At 42.9% G+C, this 17,124-nt stretch overlaps 1 protein-coding gene across 1 annotated transcript in view; it reads right to left on the bottom strand.

Moving 5' to 3' along the window:
• LOC124089289 (cystatin-C-like) overlaps positions 1-16,094 on the bottom strand; it is an 82,371-nt gene extending 66,277 nt beyond the window's left edge. Inside the window, exons 1-2 of the mRNA XM_046439275.1 lie at positions 16,018-16,094; positions 15,224-15,314 (exon numbers count right to left, since the gene is read on the bottom strand). Of these exons, the coding sequence (XP_046295231.1) occupies positions 15,224-15,314; positions 16,018-16,094 (168 nt within the window). The remainder of the gene's footprint in view (positions 1-15,223; positions 15,315-16,017) is intronic.
• Between the last annotated feature and the right edge of the window lie 1,030 nt (positions 16,095-17,124).

Genomic DNA, 17,124 nt, shown 5'->3' on the forward strand with positions numbered 1-17,124 from the left:
GAGGCTCAGAGAGGGGAACGTGCTGTGATGAAGAATGAAAGTGCCTCCCTGAGCATGTACCGTCAAGGCTTCCCTGGTTCTAGGGACAAGGTGCTGATCTCTGTCATCACCGGGGAAACTGTGCCCAAGAGAACATCCCAGACAAGTCGAGCCATGACTCCAGAACAAAGCAGCAAACCTGCACACCTGTCCTGGGAGTGTGGCTATTTCCCTTCCCATTTGCTTTCAGGACATCATGGAATCTATTTCCTTCACCTGCCTGCGCTTAATTGCTTCTTTCCTAGGCCCAGTCACCTTCCAGGGGTGTTCTGTTCATGCCTGAAATCTCTCTTCAAACATTTGTTTCCATGGCTTTCTTTTGCTTTCTAATAAAACTAACAGGTCCCACATCCACGTGGACAGTGGATAAGGCTGCAGAAGTAATCACCAGAAAATTGGCCAGACAGGCTCAGACAAGACATTTCAGGTCAGCCTAATTTAACGTGTGAACAAAGAAGAGAGATCATCACAGGGAGGCTCTGGAGATGTAAGCAGATTGGCCTAGTCACCAACATATGACTGGGCTCCACCTTGCCTGGCACAAGGAATGAAGGAAATGAGCACAGGTAGGAAGTGAAGAGTCTGCTCAGAAGGGAGGCAGCAAGAAGCTGAGCCAACAAGAGAGTAGTCTTCCCTAACACCTCAACTTATCCCAGATTGGTGGACACTGACAGTGAATTACATTTGGTGTCCATATCCCTATCCTCTTTAAGAGTAAGGCACATTCATGTGGCCCTGGATAGCAGTAGCAGGGTAGAAACCTCTGCCTGCTTCTACACATCCAGGTCAGGGAGGGTCCCACCAGGATGGTCTCAGGTACAGTATCTTAGTCACTGAGGCAGAAAACTGGAAACCAGGAGGGCTGGTTCCTAGCCCCAGTTCGGTCATAGCTAACCAGCTGTCTAGTTTTCTTCAAATGACTTTATTTCTTTGAGACTCTACTGACTTACTCATAAAATAAAGTAGCTCACAAACTACCACAATACCTGTTCTTTTAAGCACAAACATTCTATGACCCGAAAAATGTATGAGATCATCTGAATGAATCAATGGCTTGAAATTCTCCCTTCAGTGTGGAGAAAAGACACAGTGCTCAGGGCTGGGTAGTGTCCATACTGGAGTGAACAACACTGACTGAGTTTTTGCAGGGAGAGGGCCTGCACATCTCACGATCTATGCAGGCCTTTGAAGGAGTTACTGGCACCATTCATGGAGCACTTGTCTCCCATACCCTGGACCAGTAATTTAGTGTTGAGCATTTGTAATATGAAATGCTCCCAAATCAGAAACTTTTAAGTGCCAATACAACTCCGCAAATGGAAAATTCCACACCATTAAACCTTTTTTCTTGTGCAAAATTATTAAAACAATATCCTGTAAAATTACAGTCAGGCTGTGTGTATGAGAGGTTTATATATAAAACAAATAAATGTCATGCTTAGGTCCCAAACCCTAAGACATTTCATTCTGCATATGCAAATGTTCTCAAATCCTAAAAAATCCAAAACACTTCTAGTCCTAAGCTTTTCAGAGAAGGTACATTCAACCTTTACTTGCCTATTTCATTTTCAGCACCACAATACAACAATAATTCCTAGACCAGCAGCAGCACCTGTGACCTTGTTAGAAATGCACAGTTTCAGTCCTGTTCCATCAGAGACTCTGAACTTCATGAGCCCTATAGGTGACTTTCATGCCCACTCAATTTGAAGAGCCACCTGGGCTACCAATGTGGATCTTTCTTAGCCTTCCCTGTCTGACCAGTTCACCTGTGCAGTTATCTCAAACCCAACTGCCAGTGAGCCATGGAATGTCCGGGTTTGCAACTCTACAGCTGACTTCAATGTGTTCAACATGGAAAGCCTCAGAGCTAGTCCTGGGCATGAGTTCTGGAGCTCAGAGAAGCTTTTGCTACTTTCTTGAGAGCATTTTGCCAAGCAGAGGCTTAACACAGGAGAGTCAGGATTTGATCTCAGGACTGCCCAGGTACTCCCACTATGCCAGTACTTTCCAAATTCAGATTTAGGAATCAACTTGATCTCTTGCCAGCCTAAGTCTTTGTATCCTCAGGTGAATAAATAGGATGATTTTGTCTCATGTATTGGGTTACTGCAAAGAATAGAGAAGACTTCAAAATCAAGCACTGCACATAATAGAAGCTTTCTATCATTGCTAATGATAGGACCACCTCTCAAATATTTCACTTATACTAAGTTCAAGCTAAGTGAAGAAATTTTATTCTTAGAGACATTTAACCTTCTTTTCCTGGAGCAATCCAGGGGATGTTTATAGTTCTGCAAAGAACACTATTGATTTGTGTGATGTTGGAGGAAGGGGAAGATTTAGATGAAAGGAGGAAACTAAGCTGTCACAGTTGTCTGTGTTTAATAAACTCAGGAAGCTGATATAGCCCAGGATAGCTTCAGGTAGGGTTTTGGGAAAGGAAAAAGACAACAGTTTTAGTCAGCTTTTATAGTGCTATGATCAAAAGATTTGACAAGGCAGCACATCAAGACAGAAGTTGAGGAGGAAAGCAGTCCAGGACAAGATAATTAGGAAGTAGACAGAGACTCTCCTCACCAGGGACACGCATACATACATACCCCAAAGGCCTGCTCCCAATGATTCATCTCCTCCAGCCACCCCTTACCTGCCTACAGTTACCATCTATATTAATCCTTTTCAATCGATTAACACACTAATTAGGTTAAAACTCTCATAACCCAATAATTTCACCTTTAATCTTTCTTGCATTGTCTTGCAATGAATTTCTGGGGAACACTTACCATTTAAACCATAACAACAACTTTATATAATGCTATGGTTTGGATTTGAAGTATTAGTCCACGTGGTAAAACATATGGTCTCCAGCCTGTGGAATTATTAGAAGGTGGTGGGACCTTCAGGAGTTGGGGCCTAGAGGTAGGATGACAGGTCACTGAGGGTGTACCTTGAAGGGGATATTGTGTCCCAGGCTGCCTCCTCCTCCCCCTTGTTCTCTTCCTCCTCCACCTCCTCCTCCTCCTTCCCCTCCTCCTCCTTCCCCTCCTCCTCCTTTCCCTCCTCCTCCTTTCCCTCCTCCTCCTCCCCCTCCTCCTCCTTCCCCTCCTCCTCCTTTCCCTCCTCCTCCTCCCCCTCCTCCTCCTTCCCCTCCTCCTCCTCCCCCTCCCCCTCTTCCTCCTCCCCCTCCTCCTTTTCCCCCTGTTTCTCCTCCTTCTCCCCTCCTCCTTCTCTTCCCCCTCCCCCTCCCCTCCTCCTCCTCCTCCTCCTCTTCCTCCTTCTCCCCTTGTTTCTCCTCCTCCTCCCCCTCCTCCTTCTCCCCCTCTTTCTCCTCCTCCTCCTCCTTCTGCTCCCCCCTCCTTCTCCTGCTCCTCCTCTTCTCCTGCTCCTCCTCTTCCTCTTCCTCCTCCTCCTCCCCTCCCCCCTCCTTCTTCTTCTTTTCCTCCTTTCTCCCTCTCCTTCCTTCTCTCTATGCTTCCTGGCCACCATGAGCTGACCATCTTTTCTCCACTAGTGCTCCCTGCCATGTTTTTTGCCTTGTCATAGGCCCTAGACAATGGAGTCAAATGACCACAGACAAAACCTGTGAAACCATGAGTCAAAATTTTCCCTTCCTCCTTTAAAGTTGATTATCTCAGCGATTTTTCTCATTGGTAGAGAGTTGACTAACACAGAGACTCCCATTCCCACACACTCCTGCCCCCCCACCTACATAAGCATGCACTTGTGCACACACACACATACTCAAACACACAGTCTTATTAGGCTTCTTTTAGACAGCCATTACATATTGGTATGGTTGGAATCTGAAATATGCCCCCTAAAGCTCACGTGTCAGGCAACGAAGCAGTGATCAGAGGTGAAAAGATTGAATTATGAGGGCTCTAACCTCATCAGTGGATTAATCCATTTGATGAATTGATAATGTGAAGGTAAATTAATAATGTACTCTGAGATAATGAAAAACTATTAGAAGATGGGGCATGTCCTTGGTGGCTATAACTTGGCCTAGTCCCATGAACTAATGAGCTACCATGCTCTTCTGCCTTGAGGTTCTGACTCTCTCAGGCCCACAGCAATGGAGTCAGCTGACCATGAACTGAACCTCTGAACCTGTGAGCCAAAATAAGCATTTACTCTTTTAAGTTGTGCTTGTCATATATTTAAGACCCAGAAGTGAAAAGCTGACTTACACGCCTATTGTTATGGTTTAGATAGTAGGAGTCCCCCAAAATCTCATGTGTGAGACAATGCAAGAACATTCAGAGGTGAACTGATTGGGTTATGAGAGCCTTAACCTGATCAGTGAATTAATCCCCTGATAAGGATTAACTGAGTGGTAACTGAAGGCTGGTAGACTATAGCTAAATTAGGTAAGTCCTTGGGGGCATGGCTTTGGGGTGTATTGAGCATAGTCTCTCCATTTTCTGATTGTTCTTTAGCCACTTTCTTCCATCCCTCTTATGTTATGATGTGCTGCCTCACCTTAAGCCATGAGGAATGGAGCCAGCTATGGATTGAGTCCTCTGAAACCGTAGGCCCCTGAATAAATTTTCCTCCTAAAATTGTTCTTGTCAGGTCTTTTAGTCACAGCAGCAAAAAAGCTGACTAAAATACCTATATTTGCTTTATTTTCTTTCTCAGGAAGCAAAATAGCATTCTGATAAAAGTTTGGAAGTGAATTTAGTTTTCTCCGATAAATGTGATTTCTCCATCAAGCCAGCCAAACTAATTTCAATTTTCCTAATATAGTATTTCCACTGTGTAGCAAGGCCATCAGGTTTACATGAGGGATACCTCAGGAGCAGATTCTATTTGCATTGTCCATGCTGGGCCGATGAGAACCCCATTAAACTGACTGTGGGACCTAGTTGGATTAATCCATTTGATGAATGGATTAATTCATTCATTAATTCATACACACACACACACACATACATTTCCTATTTTTTTAACTTAATAAGTATGTGGGAATTGTACTGATTTCACCTAAAAAAAATTACAGGAATGAGTTAGGTAACCACCAGCATCAAAATTCTGTGATTGTCAGAGAGAGAGCTGGGATAGAAGGAAGTGAGGACAGGGATGGCTCTTGGCAGCAGGTGAGTAGATACCTCTAATCCCTTTCAAGCTGACCTCTTCCCCTCCTGAATTAACTCTGCCTTCAGTTCCTCACGACAGGATGGAGAGAAGAGGGATTAGTTTAGAAACTCAGTTCCCTTTTTTATTCTGCCTTTAACTACATAGAACTGTGGCCTTGGAGACAGTACTTAATCCTTCTGAGGATTTGTTTTCTCATTTGAAGAAAACGTGGCTTCTGTATCCTTTCTATTTCTGACATTCTATGAGTCCCTGGACTTAAAACACTGAATCACAGAGCGATCTGAACTGTTCACTGTATCAGAGATAAAAACCTCAGGGTTCCTGTGACAAAAAGCTCATCCCTGACTAAAATAATAAAAAGGATTTCTGTGAATACACATCTCTGGTTCAACGAAAATTTCAGAGCAGGTTTTTGATAACTATCATGCTCAAGGAAGTTATTTCTGATATCTTGGGCTCTTTCTGTTCCCCCGGCGCTATCACTCTGGGGCTTCCTACATGCATAGTTTCAGAGGACACTATGTTCTTGAACCTTTGAACTTCTAGCCTTGCCACTTACTAAGCTTTCCAGCAGGAGACTGAATCAGATCACTGAATTAAGACACTTCGGCTCTCACCTGCTTTCTCCTTCCAGCAGCACATTCCTCTCCCTGTTTTTCCCCAACCCTAGCCCCAGTCTTTATCCCAATGTGTGCATTGCAGAACCTCAAGGGAAAACTGGTGGGAACATTTTTCTGCCAGGTGAAGTACATTTCGCTAAATTGAGTTATTGAGCTTGAGTGGTTACAATTCATGTTTTTTTTTTTTTTTAATCAGTTCTGGCTGCTCAGCATTAGCACATTTTGTGGCCTTTAAGTTAAACAAACAGGAGAAATTATAAACCAGAGGATTTTTATTTCATGGGCTGTTGGCTAAGATGATTATGGACAGATGTGTGGAGTTTGGACTTCATTTATCTGAAAGCCTCCTGTTTGTTTCCTGAGCTATGATATTTGATTGTGTTTAACAGTTCCTGTTCACATTTTGGATTCTCATTTTGAAAAATGAACTTAAATGCAAATTGTTTTATGCTCACTCCCTTACTTACATTTCACTTTGATGTTTAAATTTTGGCATTGAGATGTCCTTTAGAATTTATTGAAAAAAGATAATGAAGGAATCTATTTTACTTTTCCCATGGGCCATGAGAGACATCTGCCATTGAGGCCCTCCAAGGATGGACTAGGACAGACATACAGGTAAAGCATGACCCTGCCGAGGGCCAGGCACTGTGGCAGGAGGAGGGGTAAAGCAGATGCTGTGGTCTGGTTGCTCTACGTATGATCCCTGGGCCAGTCACTCCAGCCACACCTGGGATCTTATTAAGAATCAAGAAGTTCAGGCCCTGAAAAACAGCAGGGGTCAGATCTTGCATCTTAACAAGCTCCCTGCATGATTTATGTGTCCATTAAAGGTTGAAGAGCTCCGGTCCTGACACAAGAGGACTAACATCAACAATTATGAGATGACTGAAGAGGACCTCCCTAGGAGGTGAGGCCAGAACTGAATCATTAAGTTGGAGAAGGAGTGGGTGCTTGTCAGGCCTAGAAAGGAGAAAGCCACATGTTGGCAAAGGAAACATCTTGCGCAAAAGAAAGACCTTGCAAAAGGGCCTGGTTTGTTCTGGGAACTGAAGGAGTGTGAGGTAACAGAGCAGAGACTATTTTGTGGCAGTCGAGTCTGGAAAAGGGAGGTGAGCAGGTGCCAGCATCTGACGGGTCCTTGTGTGGGCAGATGGTGATGTGGAATGTGGGATAGTTGGGGCTCACTGCAGCCAGAATGGCTATTTTCCTATTCTGATATTGTGACCCACTGGCTGTGTGAGCATGGGAAATTTATGGAGCCTTTCTTTGCCTCAGTTTCCTCTTATGTAAAATAGGTGGTCATAATAGCACCTTCCCAGAAGAGCTGTTCAAAAAATTCACTGAGTGAATAGGTGTAAATCCTCAGAGGACCACACTGCACACCGTAAGTGCCATGTAAGTGATCAGTATTAATCATGATGGCTGAAAGCTGGTTAGTCATGAGCCACGTGGCGAGGGTTAGTTGGTTTCATTTGTTTATTTCTTTAGAAAAGGTTGTGCTCGTCAGGTCTTTCAGTCACTACAACTAGAAATCTTATAAAACAGTGTGATCTTGGGATGATTCAAGGAAAGTGAAAATCACCTGCATAAGTGAAACCATCTGTTTTGAAGAAGAGCAGGATTTCAGGAAGCTGATGTAAGAGACCGTGGCCAGAGAGCAGGCAGCTCACCAATGGCTCTGTCAGAGCTAGGCCTGGCAGGGCTAGAAGGGAATCTTGCTAAGACTGACTGCATAACAGTCTTCAGGAGAGAACATTTTGAACATGGGTGGAGTAAGAGCAGCTCCTGGGAAAATAGGTGAAGCTCTGAAATATTATATCTCATCTCCTAATTTCTGTCCTTTGCATAGGGCTATGAGAATGCATAAGGTATTGTCCTTCCTGGGCATGATGTTATTTATTTATTTTTTTTGAAAAAAAATATCTTCACATCCCCATCCACTCTTGATTCACTATTTGTTCATCTTATGAAGTAGATCATGGTTATAAAGAAAACTAAATTTTAACATAAGCCCAAATCAACCTGTTGTAGATTTTACTTAATTATTCAATATATCATACACATATGTTTTGCATAAACTATAATTGTCTTGAAGAGACCTCTTATGGGGTTGAGTGTATTGCTTAGTGGTTCAGGGCTTACCTAGCATGTCTATGAGGCCCTGGGTTTGATTCCCAGCACCGAAGAAGATGTCGGGGGCCTTATGATACAAGCCAGCCTCCATTATTCAGAAATGGAAGAGGTCAGCTCAGTCTCCAGCATGCAGAACAGGAACTTCATAAATGATAGTTCCTTTTGCTGTTGCCTCACTTTCTTTAGGACAGGAGGGAAGGAAGAGATGGCAGATATGGTAGCATAAATTGCAAGGGCTGTGGAGACATACATAAAGAAAGAACACATCAATAGGAAATGCATGAGGTAAGCTGAGCATGCTGCTGCAAGGTGCCAAATAGAGGCTAACTCTCCTTCCTGTTAACTTCTTAACCTGAAGTTGATCTACAATCTGTTTGATCTAAAAAGGTAGAGGTATCTCTTTTAAATTCTGAAGTTCCTGTTCTAACTTTTTTTTTTTTTTGTCTCTGAGCATTGAACTTAGGGGCACTTACTCACTAAGCCACATCTCTAGGCCTTTTTATTTTGAGACAGAGTCTTGCTAAGTTGCTTTGTTAGGACTTCACTATATTACTGAGGCTATCCTCAGACTTGTAGTCCTCCTGCCTCAGTCTCCTGTGTTGCTGGGATGACATGTACCTGACACCACACCCAGCTGTTCTAACTTTTGTCTTCAGGTAAGCCATGGAGTCTGACCTTAGAATTTGGCTTTCTTCTCCCTTTTTAAGGCATGTGGGTTGAATTTTCTTCTTTTTAGAATTTTCCAGAGTAAAGATAATATCAAAAAGTTCATCACTTAAGAGGGAATGGATTACTTGGAATAAATAAGCACATTTTTTTAAAGTACCAGGGCAGTGACACAGTCATTAATGAAAGACTGTGTCTTGAGATGACTAGGTCATGTCTCCCTCTCATCACTGCTGGAGGATGGGCAAGATCCGTTTTCTGATGAGGTTACTCTGCTGGCACCCCAGCCTGTGTGACAATTGCAATTGCTAATTTGCAGGATGTGCGGAGGGGATGATGAAACTGGATATGACAAGAGGGATTCTAGGATTCTGCGGCTGCTATGCTCATTCACAGGTTCTCTAAATGGGATGTGGTAGGTGTAACAGAGGGGACAGAAAGGAGGGGATCTTGATTTAATTTTCCACTGAGACAACATCCTGACATTCATTTGAGTTAGAAATCAGGACCAACCATCCTGTTTATAAAAGTTGACTTACTGTGTAGAAGACACAGTATAGTGACAACCTAACCACCCATTTAAATGAGCAAAAAAGACCTGCTGTAACTGTGGCTGGATTGAGGGTAATTGAAACAGGTGCTGATCATTTGAAGGTTTGACAGCTCACCTAGGAGGGATGGGAGGTGAGAGGAGGAGAGCTGAAAGGGTGTATAGAAAGTCTGAAAACTTGGGGAGAGATCAATGAGATACACAGCTAGTTAGTGGTGTAGCTCAGTGGTAGAGCACTTGCCTAGCATGTGCAAGGCCCTGGGTTTTATCTCCAGTATCACAAAATAAATAAATAAATAAAGTGACCAGGTAGGCTTCTTTCTCAGCCCCCATTGGTATATCAAGTCTCATTTTTTTTGTTGTTATCTAAATTACTAATCACCTGCTAAGATGTGCGTGGAACCCAGTTCAAATCAGATCTGTCTATATAAGGATGGCCACCATCAACTTTTGATGTTTGAGGGACTGTTGGTGTCATGTGTGGTCAGGAAATGTGAAACCCCGGGACTTGGGCTAGTTGGGTTTTTTTTGTTTTTGTTTTTTGTCTTTGGCGCTGAAGCTGCATGTGTTCTGCTACCCAGGTGTTGAATGCCCTCCTAGCTGGTTTAGTTGGTACAAAGCGCTGACCAAGTCTGTGTTACCATGGTGATTGATGCAAGACTTCCTACAGAGGTGCTGTGAGGTAAGAACACGGCAGAACAGATGTAGGCATGAGGAGAAAGATCAGTTGTACAGAGCTACTCCTCGCTCGCTGGCCTTTGCTCTGCTGGGAGTTGCCTGAGAAGAAAGGAGGGATTTTCACAATGAGCATCTGAGAGAAGAACCCCAGACAATACTCCTCAGCAGTGCCCTGCCTCTGTGGGAGGGACATTCTGACCCATCAAAGGGTTCCTGCTAGTGGCAGAGGTGTGACATGGAGGAAGATTTGGTGTTTGCATTGCCCAAGCCATGACTCAGCACTCGTCATTTTCTTCTTGTCAATCAAATCTCTTTCATTTCAATTCAAAGTTTTCTCTGAGGATAAGCAAAGAGCAGCCACAAGCCATGCTTGCAAACTAATATTTAAATATCCCAAGAAATTAAATCTATACGTGGATGCCATTTTCTATATAATAAATTTTACATATTTATTGATCTTCCCTATCTTTCACCCCCTGTTTCGATCTCCTTTTGTGCAGCATCATTCGTCTTGTATAAAATGCAGAAACAATGCTGATCTCTTGGTTTCATAAAGAAATGACTTATTGCCAATCATGGAAATGGAAACAAAATTTCAGGAAGGATCTTCAATCATCTTTTTTTCTTCCCCCTATGAACTAGAATCACAGCAAATGATAATATTAACAAGAAGGAGCAGGGGAACCACTCAGGTCCCTCTCCCATCTCAGGCACTGTAATGGATAAAAATGTACCTTGTGTTAAGTCTGCACAAAACTGTAAGGATGAAAGAAGTCAGGTCACAAGACATGAGAGCAGTGGAGATCCAGCAAGGACAGAAAGTATGTTGCTTCAATCTCTCTGAGTCAGTCTCATTAAGTAAATTCCACCTTGACATGGTCTCCTCTGTGTCTGAGACTGGATATGATCCTAGGCTTCTGTGGGATCTTTAGTTACTGAAATGTTCAGCAATAACCTATGGATTTAAAAAAAATGAGTGTATAAGTGGTTGAGTCTTTGTGTGTGAAGTCCATCTAGCTATTTCCCACATTTTAGTATTTGGATTGCTTTCATATGGTTAATGACACATTTTGACCACATGTCAGAGTTGCAGGGGAAGTTCTCCTTTCTGAGTCCAGGCTCTGTGATGAGATCCACACTTTTGCAGAGTCCAATACTGGACTCAAAGGAGTGATAGGAAGAGGAAGAAAGAGAGACAGAGAGAGGGAAGGATAAAACCAACAAGGACAGAGAATAGGTTGCTTGATTTTTAGAACCAAAACAAAATGTAATGAAGTATTTCTAGTGATATTTGATATACACTGATGTGTTCACTAAATAGAATATTTGTGTGTACAAATGTGTGTGTGCATGTCTCTATGTGCATTTATGTGTGTTCATATGGATGCATGCTTGTATTTGTGTATGTGTCTGTGCGTCCATGTCCCCTTGCCCCCAGCTGACACTAACTTGTCCACTGTGGAGTATTTATGGGTGCCTCTTGCCCAGGTGGCTATTACTTGGCTACTAGTAAGTCCTCAGCTTTACCTTCCCTGGTGTCACCCTTGGCTGAGGGATGATGCCTCACCTGGAGAAGCTCGATGCCCACCCCCACAATCTTCCTATTACAAAAACTCACCCTGGTGCAGAAGGGCCTAGTGTGCTGCAGCAGGTAGAACATCTCTCCAAGGCCAGTTGAGCTCCAGAGTTCTCAAGGACTCTAGTTTTCTATATGGAGTAACAGCCACCCCCAACTAAAATGGCTTAACACAAGAAATACTTTATTGCATACCATGATCTTGCTGGTATCTGGCAGGGCTCAGTTAGGCAATTCCTCTGTTCCATGTGGTATTTATTGACTGTGATTTCAGGGTTTGGCTGGCAGCTGGACAGGCCTAGAGTGTCCCAGACAGTTTCCATCATATGCCTGGAAACTTAGTGGGAACAGTCAGAACGGAGACCCCAGCAAGGCCCCTCTCCCTCTTCTCAAGGTCTGCCCTACCCTGATCCTTTCACTCCTTACTGGTTTTCTCCTGAAAGCCTTCCTTCAATAAATTACTTCTTAAGAACACCATCTCAGATCCTGTTTCTAGGCACTAAAATCATCAATCTAACATCTGTCTGTCATCCTTCTTGCTATCAGAACCACACTTTTATTGTGACTTATTGATGTAACCTCAAGCAACAGGTCATCTTGTTTCTGACTTTTCCAGTTTCTCTTGTAAGGAGGTGTGGGTCATATGACCTGGTTCTGGCTAATAAAAAGTAAAGGAATTCTGCTGTGGGACTTCTCCCAAAGTGTTGCCTTCTCAATAAAATGGAGCAGATCCAGCTGACATTTCCTTTTCCTTGCTTCTTTATTTCACCCTGAATATGGTTGTAAGAGTTGGAGCTACAGGAGCCATTTTGCAAATGTGAAGGTGGACTCAAGGGAATTCAAGAACTTTTAGCTTTGACTTTACTAAAATACTGAACCAACAGCAAAAATCACCTACCTCCAACTTTTTATGTGAAGAGAGGAGAAATGAACTTTTTGTTTAGAGTTATATGATAGATAATCACATGAAACTTAAATTGATCATTAAAGGAGGATAAACCACCCAAATTAAAAAAAAAAAAAGGAAGAATAAGGGAGACTACTTTTCTACAGTTCAAATTGTTACCTACAGAAGAGAGGTAGCTTTGCAAGATGACATTAATGAAGCAATTTGAAATATTGGCCTCATTTTGGGGACATTTTTCTCTTGAATCTCTATTTAAAGTTGGCATAATGCAATAGAGAAATCAGTCTGCTCCACTTTCCTTTGTCATTTGAGAACTTTTTTTCCCCTCTATTGAAAAATCACTGATTGTCATTTCCACAGACGTGTTAGAACCTAGATGTCATTTTCAAAACATGGAAGAACAAAGTTTTGTTTCAAACTGATTCATCATTCTCCACTTAATTCTGCTCTTTACTCATCCTGTGCAAATGGATTTTAATAGGGTTCAAAGTCAGTATTAAAAATGATTCAAATTCAGTGCCACCATTGGTGCAGCTCTTTTCCAGCAAGCTGCTGAGGGTATATTTCCCTGTGACAGTAACTTGCTCAACCAGTGGAGAAATGAACTTGGGCTTACCTTTATGTCCTCCAGGGAGGTGAGGCCAAGGCCTGGCCACAACATCACTTCTAACTATATCCCTGTCATCTTATTTTCTCAGTCTTTCTCAGTCTCTCTCTCTCGCTCTCTTTTTTTTTCCCCCAGTGCTGAGATGGAGCCCAGGGCCTCACATGTGTTGGGAGCTATCCCTCCAACCACTTTTGTTTAATGCATCACTCAGCATTGTACAGATACCTTGGGATCACCAGGCACCACAGGACAACTGTCGACTTAGCTGGAGTTCCAGGCAGGAAAGCTCAGACACTGAGCTAATAGTCTGACAAAGGATAATTTATTCGGGGAAAGTGATGCTTAGGGAATAAGAGTAAAATGAAGGAGAAAACCACACAAGCAAAGAAAGAAAGAAAAAAAAATTTGAGCCAGTTACCACGGTGAACAACTGGGGCTCATTCTTGCTCAGCTTTCTCTGGGAATTTCTGAGAAATATCACTCAGAATTGTTCACAGGAAGGATGGAACAGGGGAGAACTCCTCAGAGCTGCTGTACTCCAAATCATTAAGGGTACCCCTGGGATACCACTTCCTGGCACTGTCAAGAAGCACATCTTTGAATGCCAGGTGAATTCTACAGGTGGCACTTGCCCTCATGCAAAGAACAGGACTTTTAGGGCTCCAGGAAAGGGGGCCCTAAAGGGGGGAGTGCATTTTTTTTTTTTTTTTTGCAGAGTTGATTGATGCAACAATGGCTGAGCAAGAGTGGGATGAGAGGATATGAGGCGAAATTCAGGAAATGCCCAATACAGTATCTAGGAGGAGAATTTTTAAAACATGTCCTAGAGGAAACATCCATACAAAGATCAGACAGCACAGAGAAGCTCATGCAAAATAAAAAATCTTGTAGCACAACTGCAGCATTAATGGAATAGCTAAAATAAAAATTGGGGAAACCATCCAAAGGGTAGGGAAAACAGGAAAAAGGATGTGAAAGAGGTTATAAATATTGGAGTTCTGAAATCAGAACCAAAATTATTTCCAAGAGAGCAAGGAAGGAAAAAAAATGCACTGCAAAGAAGTGGCTTTGGATATACCAGCAAAAATATTGGAGGATTGAAAATTCTGAAGAAAAATTATTTCCTACCAATAATTTTATTTTTTGCCAAAGAGGTGATAAATACAAGAATAAATACTTTGTAATAGCAAATCTCAAAAATTATCTGTCATATAATCTTTTGTAGAAGGCTGCTAAAGGACAGGCTCCTACAAAACAAAGGGCTAAACCAAGAAATTTGGAGATAAGAGATCCACTGAAAAGGGTACAACTTGAGAGAGAGGTGAAGGGGATCCCCAGAATTATAGAGTGATCCAAAGAGGAGGGCTCTGCTCCAATCCCAGAAGATGAGCAGTCCTGAGAGGGCAAGTTAGAAAGTCCCTGAATTTGATTAGACCACATTATATGCATGCATAGAATATCTCATTGAATTCCATTAAAATGTATAATCAATATGTATTAATAAAATTAAAAAGCAAAAGAAAACGTAATTGATGGAATACTTGTTACTTTTCAGAATTTATTCCAGGGGTGGCAATTTTATATTTTCTTAAGGATTCAGGTAGTTTTCACAGGCTATGTGGTTTCCATTTGAACCCACTCACATCTGTCCTTCTGGGAAAAAAAAAGCATCTGGAGACAATCCACAAACTGTCAATCTTCTAGTAAAACTGTTTACTGAAAGGGAACAGGTTTTACCTACAGGCCATTGTTTGCTGAGTCCTGTTTTGAACAACGGGAGGAGAGTCAGGATATGAATTATTGGGGATTTCATAGGAAACTGAGCACACAAAAAGCCAGCACAATTTTTAACTTCATGGAAAACAGATTTTTCAAAATTCACTGGAAAAATAAATTGCAAGATAATTGTGCATATCGCATGGCTCCCCGGTGAATGATCTTTATATAATCACATTTGTATAAACATTGAATACTCATCTATCCCAACTTTTAGTCTAACCATATGGGGGTATGAGAGATGGAAATTATGCATGTGGGGGGGTGAAAGTGGGTGAGAGAAGGAGCCCCATCCTGTCTGCTTTGGTGGGAAGCCAAAAGGTGATGTCTAGAGCAGAGAATCAAGAAGTAGTAATAAAACTACAAAATTAATTGTGGATCCTCACCAAAAAGAAATTCAGGGTGCGAATTGTCTCTGTGGACAGGAGTTTGAGGAAGTGTGTGATATCCTGGAGAGAGCTGTTCAAACTTTCCAAGTTCCCCCAGGGCTTCTTCAGGATCCTCCCCCAGAATATCCCTCCTGATGGTAGAACACACCTCCAACCTGCTATTATGTCATGTGTACCTCCCAAAAGGAGGGTAGCCACTGGGTACGACAAAACTGGACCAGGGTGACCACTTCCATGTCGGCGCCGTAGCCCACAGTACAGGTGGAGCTGGTGGTGAGAAGAAAAGACATCTATGCTCACCACTGAATGCCACATTCTAGTATGATCATTTCCAGGGTTATAAGAATTCTAGGACACTTGAAGATGTATTTGAGGGCATTTGAAGATGCATGAGGACAGAGTACATTTTATCTCAGTTTGTTTAATTGATTTATAACCTCTATCTCTTATGCCTTTCTCTCTGTCTAGTCTCATCCAAGGCTGTATTGATAAGTCCCTGTTGAGTCAGAGGCAACAACACAGACCCCTAGAGAAGGGAGAGGTGAGCCTGAGGAGCATGGGTGGGCAGAATCCTCCAGCAGAGGCCATGAAACAGACACGATTCAGCTGGAGTCAAGTACTAGATCAAAGCAGATACATTGAGGGGCACTGTGGGTGGAGTCTGTACGCTTATGAGAGCTGGGGCCAACTGAATCAGAGAAGGAGTCTGTGTAAAGTTGAAAGACTAGTCACATGCTTTGCGGGTCTCTGCCCCTCACTGGCAAAAGAAATCAGCTCTGCTTGGGCAGTTTTGTGGGTCAAGCCCTGCATCTATCTCTTCATTCTGTCCTAAAGGATTTTTGTCCTCACTGCACATATAAGAAAACTCTGGTTAGAGAATGAAAGAGCATGCTCAAAGATAAATAAGGAACTCTGACCCTACAGCTGTCCCCAGTGGCCTCCAGGGGGTCCACGAAACTCAGAGCCTCACCTAGTAGCACTGGACAGAGCCAATTTCTGCCTGGGCACTACAGGTCTGGCCGAGAGCTGCAGATCACACTGCGACATTGGATGAAGCCCTCGTACAGCCTGCAGCAGGTGGAACAGTGTTTCTCTTTGGTACTCCCTGCCTTTTATCTGGTTTTCACTTCCTCTTCTTTCAGAGAATCATGACTTGGGCAGTCTATGTAACATAAACATCTTTGCTCAGAACCTGAAAGAACTGATTTAAACATTTTGGGTCCTTTATTTCGGGAAATTGGGAACAAACAGATGCCTGGTATCACTGGGGAAATTAAACTATAAAAATATAAAGTATCTTACCCAGAATTAAACAGCCAGCCAGGGAGCAAACTAAGCTGGATTATGTAGAAGGTGGACAGCATGACTCTCCCTGTGTACCTGGCTGTCTGTGAGCTGTTCTGTGGAAGACCAGCAGCCCTCTGTCTCTGTCCTAAGGAACTAATGTGCACCCTTTTGGCCAGAGTGCATTAGCCCAGTTTCCTGGATAATTATTGGGGACAGAACAAATAGTCAGTGATGAGAGTCTTAATTATATATTTCACAGGGCTCAGAGAGGGGGCAGAGCTGGTACACAGTCCAGTTAAGTAGTCTATGAAGGCATCACTTTTCAAAACTATAAAGGAGGCCGTAGCACCTTGTTCTGAAGACATTGAGGGATTCATAGGCACTGCCAGTAATTTGCTTACTATCATTGGGGACATGTGCCAAGAATGGTTTCTTGCTGTTTTCTAAACCTCAAGGTGAAATAGCGAAGAGTTATAAAGAATCGGGCACTCCCAGGTGTGCTTTTCTCTGTAGACCTTAGAACCAGCCCAGAAGATCCCTGATCATTGAAGGGCAACATGCAGGGTCTGGCCCTGTCCAGAAAACTAGCCATGGGTCGGTCCCATGTGGCTATAAAGCCCTTGAAATACAGCCAGTACAACTGAGACAGGGCCTCACTAAGTTGCTGGGGCTGGCCTTGAACTTGTGATCCTTCTGCCTCAGCCTCCTGAGTCTCTGAGAATACAGACATATACTACCATGCCTGGATCCAGGGCTTGACTTCAATTTAATTTCGGCTATTTCACATTTA

This window comes from Marmota monax, unplaced genomic scaffold, assembly GCF_021218885.2.
Source record: "Marmota monax isolate L192 unplaced genomic scaffold, Marmota_monax_Labrador192_F-V1.1 WCK01_AAM20220418_F8-fsc00005, whole genome shotgun sequence".
NCBI lineage: Eukaryota > Metazoa > Chordata > Mammalia > Rodentia > Sciuridae > Marmota > Marmota monax.